Source organism: Lonchura striata, chromosome 1, assembly GCF_050655825.1.
Source record: "Lonchura striata isolate lonStrDom1 chromosome 1, ASM5065582v1, whole genome shotgun sequence".
Lineage (NCBI taxonomy): Eukaryota > Metazoa > Chordata > Aves > Passeriformes > Estrildidae > Lonchura > Lonchura striata.
Window position 1 is genome coordinate 109840093 of NC_140703.1, and position 14524 is coordinate 109854616.

The 14524-nt window shown below is 36.1% G+C and overlaps 1 protein-coding gene across 5 annotated transcripts in view; it reads right to left on the bottom strand.

Moving 5' to 3' along the window:
- CFAP47 (cilia and flagella associated protein 47) overlaps positions 1-14524 on the bottom strand; it is a 274676-nt gene that overhangs the window by 103339 nt on the left and 156813 nt on the right. For all 5 annotated transcript variants that reach the window (XR_014956844.1, XR_014956846.1, XM_085585616.1 and 2 more), the window contains one exon: positions 13401-13498. Coding sequence is in view for 3 of the 5 variants with exons in the window: in XM_085585616.1 (XP_085441742.1) it covers positions 13401-13498 (98 nt within the window). In the remaining 2 variants the exon portion in view is untranslated. The remainder of the gene's footprint in view (positions 1-13400; positions 13499-14524) is intronic.

Consider the following 14524-nt stretch of genomic DNA (forward strand, 5'->3'; position numbering starts at 1 on the left):
CCGAGACACCTGCCCAAAAGCAGCCTCAAAATATTGAAAATCAGCATTTTTGACCTTTCCTTTCATGCAAGTTAAGGAGATGCAAAATTTAGGATACTTTTAATTTCCAAATAGCTTCCGATATATCAAGTAAACAGTTTGCAAAACCTGTCTTTTTCAATAATTTCTCTCTATTCTAGGCTAAATCTTACTCTCAGAGATCTTTTTGAATGCAATTCAGGATAAATGTTTAAGTAAATCTGTGTCCCTTATTTACCACAGAACTGCACTATTATCCCTGGACTCTGCTGTGTACAGCACTTCAAGGTTTAGTTCCTGAACTAATTGTATCTGCCCATGTAATGCTACAACACCTAGCTGTAATTCTTTTCTGCTGGTCTCACTGATTTGTTTTCAAGTGCTACATAAAGTCACAATAATGCCATAAATTTACAAATCCAATAGACTAGAACATACTTTGGAAGGCTTGGTGAGTACTGATGATTTCTGCATATTTATAAAGAAGTCAGTAACTGAAACCACAGAATTGCTTCCAGGAATTTACTCTACTCTAATTTAATTAGTCTATTAGTTTAATACTGGATAAATATTTAGATGCAACTGCCCTGGATTGAAAATTTGATGTGATGAGGTTAGAAATCTCTGACATGTAACTACAAATATGACAAAGTCCTTGTCAGTGAAATGCTGAATATCAGCTTGCTTAGAACTGACCAGAAAAAGGCAATGACCAGCACTGTCCATGCTCCAGTGCTTCAAAGACTTTCAGAAATACTTGGCAAAAATAAACTTAAAATCACCTATGAGAACCTAAGTCTAGAATAGCAGCAGGACTAATTATTACATTATTTTCACCAACTTTACGGACTCCTGCTAAATGTGGAAGCAAATATTCTGTGTGCCTCTACTCACAGCTCATGCTGGTATGAGCTAACTAAAAGTATTTCTTTACTTTAAAAGTAATACTTTTAAAGTATTAAACTGCAATATTATCTAATTTTACTGAAATTTATGACCATACTAATTATGTAACTTACATCTCAGCTACACCACCTACCATCAAGTTACTCAATCAGTGGAGGCAAAATCCTAATTAATTTTACTGTCTTAGATCTTCCACCTACAGTGACTCTCTCATTCTGTAGGTCTAAAAATCGATTTTTAAAGAAGTATTTCTTCACAATTGAAAAGACTGATACCATCATTATCACTGGGACAAAATATGTAGAGGTAGAGATAATTCTAATAGAAAGCTGAAATTGTCAGGGTTTCTGCTGAGAAAAACTTTTTCTCCTGAATTTACTAGTAGTAAAATTCCTCGGGTAAAATCTTTCTCTCCTAGATTTTAGACACTTGATTTTCTTTAATCCAACTTTTATTTTTGGCATATCTATGCAGTCTCAGGAGCCAGACAGTGTTATAATATGAAGAGAAGTTCTTAAATGTTCACAGCTTTTCTGAGAAAAGAATTATATATAAATCAAAAGGAACAATCTCTATAAGAGTTATCTCATTTTCTGTTCTGTACTATGACTCGTAAGATCAGATAAACTTTCAAAAAAGCCTCATTGCTAGTTGTTGCTCCAAGAAAAGTTAACTTTTAAGCCCCTGAGGTTTGCTCACAGATTACTGTCTCACATGAAACAATAAATTCTGCATTATAAATATTGACTTCAATGTGTGACGTGCTAGAGGTATCTGCAGTTTGTCCTACACATTCCCTTAGCAGTTACTCTACAAAAGCAATACAAACTCACTATATCACAAGCAATGCTTATTAATAATATTAACATCTACATATATTCTTATTGATGTTATCTGTTACTAGAACCTCTTAAAAAGCAAAAATTAGAGCAGCCTGAAGCAAGGCCTACACTTGCATTTCCCTGGGTCTGTGCAATCTGACTACTTCTGCTGTCAATCAGAAAGAAGCCTCTCTGTCTGTATGGGGAAGATGTTGAAGAAAATAATATATATAATCATGAATCCATAACTCATAGACTGATTTCTCCACATTTCTGTCTGCTCAGTTTTGACCACCTGGCAGATCACTTTGTGAGGGAAAGAATTGCTACTACAGTCACCTGAAATATACTTTTATTTTGGCTTATCAACATATTTGTACATTAGCCATTATTTCATCCTTTAACTTTTATACAGTAAAAGCTATCTCCTGAGGTTGCAGCTTCAAAACATGGATAAGTATCAATGAAATGCTTTTTGTTATACTCATCCTACAGTCACTGTGTCATTCTGCTGTGTAGGGCTCACACAGACCAGATCTACTGCATTCATTTTTCTAGACCGCCAAAACCAAGAAGATTTGAAGGTTGGAATCAGTAATGGGAATACCCTGACTCTGCTTAGATCTGCATGTGAACAGCAGCACTGTGCCAGTGATGTTTTAAAAGCACCACAAAGGACTCAGAAGCAGCGTGGGAGGTGGTCTGGGAGCCTTCACAAACAGCAACAGCAGCACAAGTTTCAACTCCCAAGAACGAGTCTTGTGGAAGTGTGGGTGGGCAACATGTTTCAGAGATACACTGCCAACTTTGGGGTACTCATGTGGTTCTAAAGGACTTGAGAGAGAGAGGAAAAAAAAGACAGATTCGGCAGATAAAAGATAAAAGTATTGTCTCCACACTTATGAGGAAACCAAACTCAATCCCTTGCAGGCTTTGGTTTTATTAAAGCAGAAACTAATAATTCACTGCTCGAAACAGACCTTCCCCTCTGGCTTATCTCCTGCTGTACTAGATCCTGCTTGCAGCTCACATATTAGATATTTCCTCTCAAGACAGAAAATACTATTTTTCAAGTACATGGATGGATTAAAAAGTCTCTTGACATAGTGAACTAGTGATGTACACTTAGAATTTTCTCCATGAAATAGACAACTGCTAATAAGTGCTTAAAGCAATAAAGAACAAACCTTACATCAAAATTCCAGAATCACCTTCCATCTTGACCTCTACATTTAACCTGAATAAATCCATTAGAATATTTGCAAGGCAAAATAACTACTGCAGTTCATTTTTCTAAACAATTTGAGATAATGGATCTGAATTTATCAACTTAAATTCAGGTTTTAGGTTGATAAACCTAATACCTAAATAATTGTAACAGTATTACAGAGGCATAATACTGTTACAATCTAGGAAATAAAAGCAAACAACAAAGTAAAATACAGTAACTAAAGTTGTAATTATAAATTGTAATAATGTTTAAATGGTTGGAGATAATAATAATTACCAATTGACAAAATTGATAAAATTAAAATTATAAATATGGTTGTTTTCTCTGCATTTAGAACTAAAAATATGTGCCAATGTACAAACGACTCATAGTAACTGAAAGTGTTATTTAATTAATGAATAATGAACATTAAATAAATTTTAATTTGACTTGAAAGTTTTTGCTTTCACAGATGGTTCCTTTGAACAGTTAAATTTTTTTGTAAATTATCCTTTCTAAATCCCAGAGAAATATATAAATTATTACTGAGTAAATATTCACTATCTCCTTCCATGTAAAATGAGAATTGTTAATTTTTTCTCCCCATTTCTCTAAAATAGCTTTATCTGGAATATTTTCAGTAGAAATATTTGCTGCAGGGAATCAATTTTATGGCCTTCAGGTTAGTTATTTTTATACAAATAGGTCTGCAGATTCAACTGAGGTCGTCTCTATGATCCCTGAGACTTTAGCTTTTCTTTAGTCTTCTAAGATTTCAGTTAGAATGATTTTCATCTGCCTTAACACCAGGAATTCAAATGAAGAAGCAAATTCATTTTTCCAAGGCTGGAGAAAAGTGTTCAGACAGTAAGAGACACTGGGCCCTCCTTTCTGCTGAGGGTGATGACTTGAGCAAGTGTCAGAGATTGTCACATTTACACAGTCATTCCTTATGCTGATTTAAACAGAAAAGTCTTGATTGCTTTCTCAGTAGACCAAACCACCTAAAATAGGTAGGGCTGTAGCCTAAAGTCAAAACATCCAGTAAAAACTGTATAATTTAAACCAAGTAATTCCTGACTTAATGGCATTTTTCAAACTTCAACACAGCACCTGTTTTCAAACCAAATTCTCACTCACCTATCTTTATGTACCTATTTGAAGTTCCTGACTCAGATGTTATGGATATTTGTGCATGTGCATTAACTTGCTGCTCATTGCAACGATCTAATTTAATTATCCACGGCAGTTTTAGAAGCTGTGCATACTGTCCATAGAAATCCAGCAGAAAAGAAAAACTAGCTGCTTTAGCCCATGTTCTAGAGATGCAGAAAAATTTTATTTGATAAAATGTTATTTGATTTGAATAAAAAAATACTTGCTATATTTGCTATTATAAAATATTATTTGACTTTCACTCCAGAATTTTTAAGTAGTATTCTGAGCATGGGAACACAGAAACACTATTTTAGAGAAGCAAGGATATTTGTACATTTTTTTGGAGCAGTAGTACCCCTGCTTAACACTCTTAAAGGTAGAGCTTTCTGTTATACAGATGGACAACCTTCATAGGAATTGAACAAATAATAAAGACCCCTTCCTCCTATTCCTTCATCTTACACAAGGAAAACAGAGATTTCTCACCAAGTCACATTTAATCACTGTGCGGGAAAACAGTGCAGTAGCACCAGTTTTCCTGCCAGCTCTGAAGAATGACAGGACAGGTTTAAAGGTCAGACTTCTGCAGAAAAAATCACAGAAGGTCACTTTTAAGAGCCTCCAAACATAGTTGGAAAATTTACACTTAACTACATCTTTTAGACAAATTCTCACTGTTCTCTTTCATGTTCCTCTCACTGTTATTTATTTTAAAAACAAAAACAAAAACCAAAACCATCAAAAAGCAAACCCAAACAGAAACATAAACAATACCCCACCCAAATCTAAGAGTGTACATACAACCACGTTTTGTCTTGAGCCAAAAACCTAGCATAAGTTCATAGCCTTGACAGAATAACAGAGAACAGAGTTCAAACATTACATTTTCCTTTCAATAATGCTGCTTTACTACCTAGTTCAATCTGTACTCCAGGCCATCAGTGAGCAAATTTTTCTTAAAAAGAACTTTTTCCATAGACTTGCTGTGTGTAATGGTTGAGAAAAAAACCCTCTTGTTTTGATTGCTAAGCCCCAGGGGAGCAACAGCAGTTACGGACTAAGGGAATTGGTAGTTTCGTTGTTCAGGGCCATTCTCTTTTTTCACATAACAGTTATTTTTCATAGATATGACCACTTGTTCAGATGAAACATCCCCTCTAATTATTTGGTTTAGATCTAACCTCACATTTTTGTTCCATGGCAGTTGGTGACAGCTCAGATGTCATTTTGTGATCTACATTAGCTCCCTGCTCTTATATCAAAGAACTGATTATTCATCTGTAGGAACAAGAGGAGGGGGGTGGCAGCTGCTAAATATTTATCCAAAAAAAAAAAATCACTCACATTTTTATACTTCTAATGATTTTCCCTTGTTTTTTAATTTATTTTTTTAATGAGCTATACCAATATGTTCTGGTCTCAGTTATTTGCCTAACTGCTTTTAGTTAGAGTGATTAATAGTTACTACCTTCTCAAATTTGTTTTCCCTCCCACCAACCATGTTGCCATGGTTCTTTTTACACTACCAACTGTCATGAAAGCATACGAAAGAAATTAAAAAATTTTAAGGCATGATTCATAACTTCTGGTTACTCAGTTTCTGAGAACATGATCCAAGTTTGAGCCATATATGACAATATTCAGACTACACTTTTGCTTAGGATTTATGAAAAATTAATGTACCACAGCTATGAAAACAGGGTATTACTGTCTTCAACCGCCAAGTTACATAATTACAAAACATTCTTAATTATACACTTTTTACTTTTAAATAAACAATGAAAAACTTAATATGGGAGACACTGACACATAATTTAGATTCTAAGTTGGTTTTGCTCTAACACTAGTGACACTTGTAACAAGATCTCTGCATTTTACCTGTTAATTGACATAATACAGTTCCCACAAGATACAAACTCCTGCTAGAATAAACACAATGCATTGTTTTTTGACAGGATGGGTTACTCAGATTTGGGTGCTGTGATCTGTCCATGTCAGCTGGCAGTGAGACACAGGAGGAGACAGAGCAGAGCAGTGGGAGGACTCAGCCTCCACACTGTGCAATGCCATCCATGTTTCGCTTATGAGTGGTTCTGTTTCACCCCCATGAAGTTAAATATCCATCAGTGGTTGAAGAACATCAGATGAGCACAAGGAAGATATTCTCCAGTTAAATTATACCCAAAACAGATGAATTTCATCTACTCCAGGACTGCTGTGTGATACAGATGAAGGAGTGATAAGTGAGGGCAATCAGGAGAGACAGCCTAAAAACACACTATTTCTGTGTACTGAGAGTTTAACACCAGTGCAAATTTTCTTATGCATTACCTTCAAGTAATTAAACAGAAGAAGGAAAGGTGCTGGAAAGAGACATGGCCTGGGGAAATTTAACACATATTTTCTGAGATTTCTTACTGTTGTGACTCTCTGTAAAACAACTATAGGTTTAAAACAGAATGTCATCTCCCACTCATAGGTTCTACTTCTGCAGTCCCCAAAGCATGTTTCCCAGGTTCTAAAGATCCGCCAAGGCTTTTGTGGGGAACTATTCCTTGAGTCAATAAATACTATGAGAAGAAATACATCACAGAGTTGGCAAGTGTGATACTTCTGATCTACAACTTACAAATAAATAAAGATTTCCCTTAGAAGGCAAATTTATTTCTGTATGAGAAGAGTTGAAGGAGTATCACAGAATTGTTTGGGTTGGAGAAAACATTGAAGAGCACCTCATTCTAACCCCCCTGCCTTGATCAAGGACACCTTCCACTAGACCAGGCTGCTCAAAACCCCATCCAGCCTGGCCTTGGACAATTCCTGGGATGGGGCAGCCACAGCTTCTCTGGGCAACCTGTGCCAGGGCCTCACCACCCTCACAGGAAAGAATCCTTTCCTTACATCTGATATAGACCTACTCTCTCTCAGTTTACAGTCATTGCCCCTTGACTAACCACTACATGTCCTTGTCCTAAGTCCCTCTCCAGCTCTCTTGTACCTCCCTTTAGGTACTGGAAGGCTGCTCAAGCTCCAACTCTCTCTGTCCTCACAAGGAAGGTGCTCAGCCCTTCTGTGGACTCTTTCCAACATGTTCATATTCTTCCTATTTTGGGGACCCCAGAGCTGGAGCCAGCACTGCAGGTGGGGTCTCACCAGAGCAGAGGAGAGGGGCAGAATCCCCTCCCTCACCTGCTGCCCACGTTGCTCTTGATGCAGCCCAGGACACGTTTGGCTTTGTGGGCTGCAGATGCTCACAGCTGGGTCTCATGCATCAACATCCCCAAGTCTTCTCCTCAGAGCTGCTCTCAATCTGTGTATTTGTGCTTGGGGGTGCCCTGAGCCCAGTGCAGGAACTTGCTCTTGGCCTTCTGAACTTGATGAGATTTGTGGAGGCAATTTTTAGAATTCAAAATTAATTTGAAAAGCTGTCAGCTACTAAAGAACAGCAGTTTAGATGGCTATCTAAATGTCACTAACAGAGTAAAACCCACAGAACTACTAAAATATACTTTAGAATTTTTAAAAAATAAAATATATATTTGAAAATACACTTCTGCATCCTATACCACCCACACTCTTACAAGTTTCTCCCTTTGCTTTTGTGATTTTTTAGACTGCCAATGGCTGGTCTACACAAGACAAAATTAAATAAAAATATATTAATACTTTCATAAGAGAAAAATGAATAAATTCCCGACCAGACTGTGATCACAGAGCATACTTTCTCCCTTTTTCCCTGAACTACTTTTCAGCTGATCTCTTTTAATAGACTTGATGATCTTTGTCAGGGTGAAATGAAACTTGAACTTTGCATCGGTGGAAGGAAAGCCAAAGCTGACAAGTCTCCAAAATCAGTCTCCCTTACATCATGTAGCTCAAAACAGAATGATTTTCTAAAATTATAGAATAGAAATGACCCCTCACAAACCTGAAATTTGTTTACTGTAATTAATTCCAGGACAGTGCTACGGAAATGTTTCTACATGTAGCAAAACTGATGGAGTATTTAATGAGTGTGGGGAAATGTTCTTTACAGGTGAGCAGTTCCAATTGCCCAAATTGGTTATCCAGGTGGATTGAAAGACAAAGAACACTAAAAAAAAAAGACAAATATTCTTAGAATTTAGATTGGTTTCTTTCATTATGACAGCTGGCAAAAAAGGAGGTTGAACCTGGGCAGTGACTGTTGAAGTTGTAAGGTAAAGTTGGGGATGTTCATTATAAGCAGCACTAGGACTGATTTGCTTATTTCAATATTTCCAACACTAAATAATATCCCTCCTCTGAAATATATGTTTATCCTTGACACACTTGTAAAGGTTCCCATGTTTACTAAGCTTTAGCAATCATTCACAGCTGGAATGCATCCTTACAACCTTTCCAGGATTCACTATCTATTTTCTCTTAATATAGACAGAACTTAGAAAGTAAATCTGTAGATGGATACTCTCCCTCCATTTCAGTTGGGGTTTTCTTATTTCTCCAATGGTTGAGTACTGATTTTAGAGCATTCAGGGCTTGGATTAAAAAAAATATCCAGATCAACAGGCTACAGGCTTTAAAAAATAATTCATTTTAAATGAGAATCAGAAATCATGACTAATCTGTCCAAGTTGGAAAAAAACCCTAGCCAAACATGAGAACACCCAGCCTTCCCCTCTTTAACCCAAAAAAAAACAAACCACCACCACTAAATACCACCACCACCAAAGAAACCAACAAACCACAACAAAAACACAAACCCCAAAAACCTGGAGAAGAAAAGATAAATAAATCTATCTTCAATAAGTTTAACAACACTGAAAAAACAGACTTGGAAATAGAAGCATGTGGAATTATCACAAGGAACGTTAAATTCAATATTTTATTCTGCTATTTGCAAAGTAATGGCATCAAGCATTTACCCAGCACAGGAGATACCATGAGTACTCACGACCAGGGAGAAAAAGGAAGTGAAACTGCTTCTCTCTCCCAAAACTTTTAAACATACCATTTTAAACAGTACTAGCACTATTAAGAGCCAAGTTTGTGGCAATTTTTCCTTTTTTACTATCATTTTCCATACACAGAAAATGAGATTACAGTATTTTTCTTACTCAAATGCTGTATTGAGCTTTAAAGCATTCTATTATACCAAACAACTTGTGGTGGGCATTCTATTGACCACATGGACCAAAAAAATAAAATCTTATCCAATTTAGAGACAGGTATACCTCAAAATGGGTGAACGACTGTGTTTCTCTGTAAAAAATTAAGAAGAAACTATTATATTTTAATTTATTTCCTTTACTTCCTTTAATTTATGGTTAAGTTCTTAGGAGGTCTTCATTGAAATCCATTTCATAGGCTCATAGGATATGCTGAGTTGGAAGGGACCAATGAGGATTATCGAGTCCAACTCCTGGCCCTGCACAGGACATCCCAAGAGTCACCCCATGTGCCTGAGGGCATTGTCCCAGCACTTGCTGAGCTCTGCCAGGCTGTGAGCACTGTCCTGGGGAGCCTGTGCCAGTGCCCAGCCAGAAACTCATACTGCCTGCTGAGGAGTAAGGACTACAGTAGGATTTGACTCTAAATTTCCAGTTAGATAACTTCTTCTATGCAAACAAGTGTATTTCTTTTACTGATATACAGTAATTAAAATAACTGAAATTAGATTAGAGACTAAAATTAATGACCTTTTCAATACAGCTTATGGTTTTCAATATTGACTTACTCAATATTTTTATTTCCATAAACACCTTAATCATAATCAGGTTAATAGCAAAATACAAGCTTAAAGTATTTCGGCTATAGCAGGTCAAAATAATTTTAACAAAACTTGGGCAGCATAAAACTGGGCTTGATTCATTTAACTAGTCAATCTCCATTTTGAATTTTAGGCTGAGAGAAAAAACACATCCATAAATGATATGTAGTGAGATGGGTATCAACAATGTAGAAATGCACACTTAAAATATTTTATTAAAAACTTGAGTTAAACCAAATTATCTTTAAGTCTTTCAGATACATATCTGGAGATTCACTTTGATATTGAAATTTTCACCTTAAGGATGTCAAGACATGGAAGTAACAAAGCAAACTAACGGTAAATGTAACTGGAAAATCCTATGTTGTTCCAACTCAAGATCATTGATCTAATCAGAACTAAGCATTATGCAAAAGATAGATGAAAGTACATGCAATAATACTTACCACAGGAAATTCAGAGCTACTTAAACAAGGATGGCAGCACAATGCATGAGTTTGGGGTGTGGGCACTAGAGACCTAACCATGGTATTTCTTTTTAGCTGATTTTATGCACTGAAAACAGAAGACAGCAAATCTATGCTGACACCAAGATGAGAGCTACAGACAATTTCATGGTGCTGCCAGACAGAACTCCTTGTCTCTTCAGAGTTCTCTGCACTCTTCAACAGAGGAGCAGCATCAGCTGATGGCCAGTGCCTCAGGCCATGCATCAGGGCCACAACATTCACAGAATCAGAAACTCAGCCTGAATCCTGACACCTCCCACCTCTCCTTTCCACATGGTGGGAGCTGTCACCCAGGCATTGCATTTCAGACAGATGCCCATGTATGAAGTGCAAAAGGCTGAGTAAACCTAACGCGTTTCCAAACCTCAAACCCAAAACTGGAATCTGCAGGCAAATGTACTCATTGAATATAACAGGACATGTGCCAAGATGATCCCACACTGTCCACTGTTCCTGGGGTGCCCCCTCAGCTCCCTGGGCCCACCCTCATTGCCTGCAGGCTGGTGGTCACCGTGGCCACCATCAAGAACAGCAAGATGCTACACCTGGCTCATCCAGCATCTCCGTGCTGCCAGCTTTACCTCTGCTGTAGCCAATTTTGGATGTTTCAGAAGTCTGATCACTTGTGTAAGACAGAACAGTGCTTCTGACATGCTGAGGATAAATGTGAATTGCATTTAATGATGAGATTCAGCTGTAACTACCATACAAAAGCAGTGTTATTAGTATTTTAAATTAAATATTGCTAATCCTCTTCGTTCCAAGGGCCAGGAAGGAAGAAGACTCTAAGGTCAGAGATCAATGTATTCATTAAATCTGACTCACTGATGTAGCAAATGTACCAGGTGTCTATGCTTTTTAAATATTTATCAGATTTTGAAGCAATTTCAAGCTCTCACCTTCACAAGACTTTGTCTATCATTTTCACTAGTAAGATCTTCCAGTGTTTTATTGTTCTCATTACTGGGACATTCCATGCAAGATTAAATAAATCTCAGCTGTATGTTTTTGGCCATTAGCTCTTGATGCACATTGGTCAGCAAAGGTGAGACATCATCAGTAAATATTCTTTAGCGAATGATCACATTTCTTCTCCATTTTTTCTTTGGCAAACTAAGTTGATTGAGCTATTTAACATTCATATGACAAGGCTTGCTCTTCCAGTCCCTCATGCTTTCGGGAGATTTCTTTGATTTTCTTCCAGTATTTCAAAATAATTTTTAACCTTCAAGAACCAGATGTGTGCACATTCTAATAAAGGTACCACCAGCATTATTTGCTTTCTGTTCATGTCTGACCATTCTTCAGCAGTCAAGGACTGCATTGGTTCTCTTCCCTGGTGTCACACTGACAGTTCTACTGAGACATTAGTTTGGATAATCCCCTTCCCTTACATTAGAGACAGAAAGCTCCCACACTCCAAAATTAAGTTCCTGGCACGTAACCAGTAAATTCAGTAATCACAATTCCATAACAGTAACTACATGTTATTATTTGCTAGTCAGAAATATTCATACCATCTTCCAAATTTATCAATTTAAAAAAATTATTACATTTTTCATAGAGATCTGAAGAAGAGATATATCTACTTCTTTACCTCCTTCATCTTCCTTTAAAGGAAATATCCAACTTTTAAGGTCAATCATTTCAGTGATGTGAACATCACAGAAATATTTTGTACTTTAATATTTTTTTTCAAGTTTTCACATTGAATTTGATTAAAATTTATAGGTTTAGTTCAAATGCACCTTGAGAATTTCTCATACAATAGGAGCCAAAAGTGTACTTCAAATCTAGTTTTCCTTTTTACCACTTCAGAGAATTTTCAGATTATAAAATGATACAAGGCAATGCAAGATCCTGTGGGACAAAAACCTACACCACTCTTTTCAAGGTGTCAAATCACAAACTCTTTTAGTCCAGCTTTAATGTTTCTTCCTAGCAGCAGACACATCCCAGCATACTCATCCAACACCAAGACTTTGAAAACATCAGTGTCTGTGTCTCTTCCCTACAGAGGTTCACAGTCAGGACACTGAAATTCAAGGAAAGAAGAGCAAACCTGAAGTCATATATGGACAATGATATTTAAATATTTTAAAAGTGCTTACTGGTTTAGATTTTTGCCCCCCCTTTGAATACATGTAAAATCAACTGAGGAGACTCTTCTCCATTCCCAGCATCTGTGACAAGAAGAGGTAATCCCCTAGCACTTCCATCACATATTTTTACTTGCAAAAATGTTCCTGCAGAAAAATACCATTCCAGTCATTTCTACTCATACAATCCATTACCAGCACCCATTATTACAATGCATGCAGAAAGCAGGATGTCTAAACAATAAAGCAAAAAATCAATTTCCAGAAGTTGTGAAAAATATTAGCTGTGAAAACAAACACCTTACAAAATGATAATTCAAAGACACAAAAAATTACAAATCAGTAGGAAACAAAAACACTATTTATTAAACAAACATACTAAAAATAATTTTATCTTTACATAGTTAAGTGACTTATAGGATACTTATTTAATATGATGCAATTGTTATTCCAGTATGACCAATATAATTTAATTTTTTTAAGAGCAACAGTATGTATTCATTTAGTAATAAGAACATGATTAAATATATCCCAATGATTAAAGAAATTTAAATGACAATAATAACTTGGCATGCATTAAAAAGGGAAGTACCAAAAGTGAGATATTCTGTTGTGGACAACAGATATACTGAAGTTTTTGAGAATTCAGACTTATTTGAGATCCAAAATTAAAAGCAGATGTCAGAAGAATAAAAGTGTAATTTTATCAACTGGACAAAGAAGATATTTTTATTCAAGCATTTATTTTAGTTCATATCACTGAGCTTAAAAGAGATATTAATAAGTACTGAACTTTATTACTCAAAAAATGATTGTATGTTCACTTAATAAAATTGATTAATCCTCTGTGAAAGCAGCCAGAACAACAATAAAAATTAAATTTTTCTTCTAATGCAGTAGAACAAAATGAGACATTTAGAGTGATCTTACCAGAGCTCTGCAGTCCACATCTATCGTCTTTTCTGCTGCTGCAGGTGTGCTGTAAATCTTCAAGGAGAACCACACTTTGCAATTTGTAGAACTTTCTCCTATGTTAGAAAAACAAAAATGCCTTGCAAATTACCCTGAGGTGATCAATCCTAGCAGCCTTCAGATCAATGAGAACTTTGAACTTTTAGCAGGAATGCCACTCACTGTTCATGCTGAGACAAAGCAAATCCTGAACTGATTTAGTCACTGTTAACAAATTATATTACCTAATCCCTTCTTGTCAGGATTCAAAATAGTAAATTTATATATGCACTAATGGAAATAGCAGTTTGGCAAATTAACTTCCTAGATTATCACATTGTCTCTGGGTTTTAAATATCACTGATTTGTAACAAAAACTTCAGAGCAAACTGACAGTACTTTTGCAATTTTATATCAGGAAATCAAAATTGGTTCCTCTCACACAGCAGTTTTTGTATCTACCATTTTCCTGGTTTTAGAACACACTCGTGAATGTTAATAAAATTATCTCATCAATCTCATTCAGGTAGATGAAACAAATTTAGCCTGAAATCTCTACCATAAGGCCTGATTTTCACAGCACAAATATTTCATGTGGTAGTATTTTTTCATCTATAAAGAGTTGTTCAGCAGTTTTTAATAATACCCACCCAAGAACTACTTGCACTATTCCTGTTTGTCAGTATATTTTATGAGATGAAAATAGCCTTAATCCTCCTACTAGCACTTTCCTGAATTATATACTAGAGAGCTCCATTAGCACTCCTGTTTTACTACAGCATTAGTCTTGGGAGCCCCTCCTGGTTTTCTCCTCTGCTGTGCCCCTCGTTCATCTCAGAGTCACCATCTTCCTTGCTGCAGTTCCTTATTCCACATATATGACTTTATTTCCTCCAATAAAACTGTTTCTGGATTTATTTGTATTTGTATTTCAGGATTTATTTGTATTTTCTTACAATTTCCACCAAATACATTCTGTATTAACTTACTCATTTTCTTTGGGCTAATTTGATATGCATACAGTTTACAGGGTTTTAATACCAGAATTCCAGGCTTATACTGTCTGGAATACCCTCAGTGTTTTACAATCTACAAAAATTAGC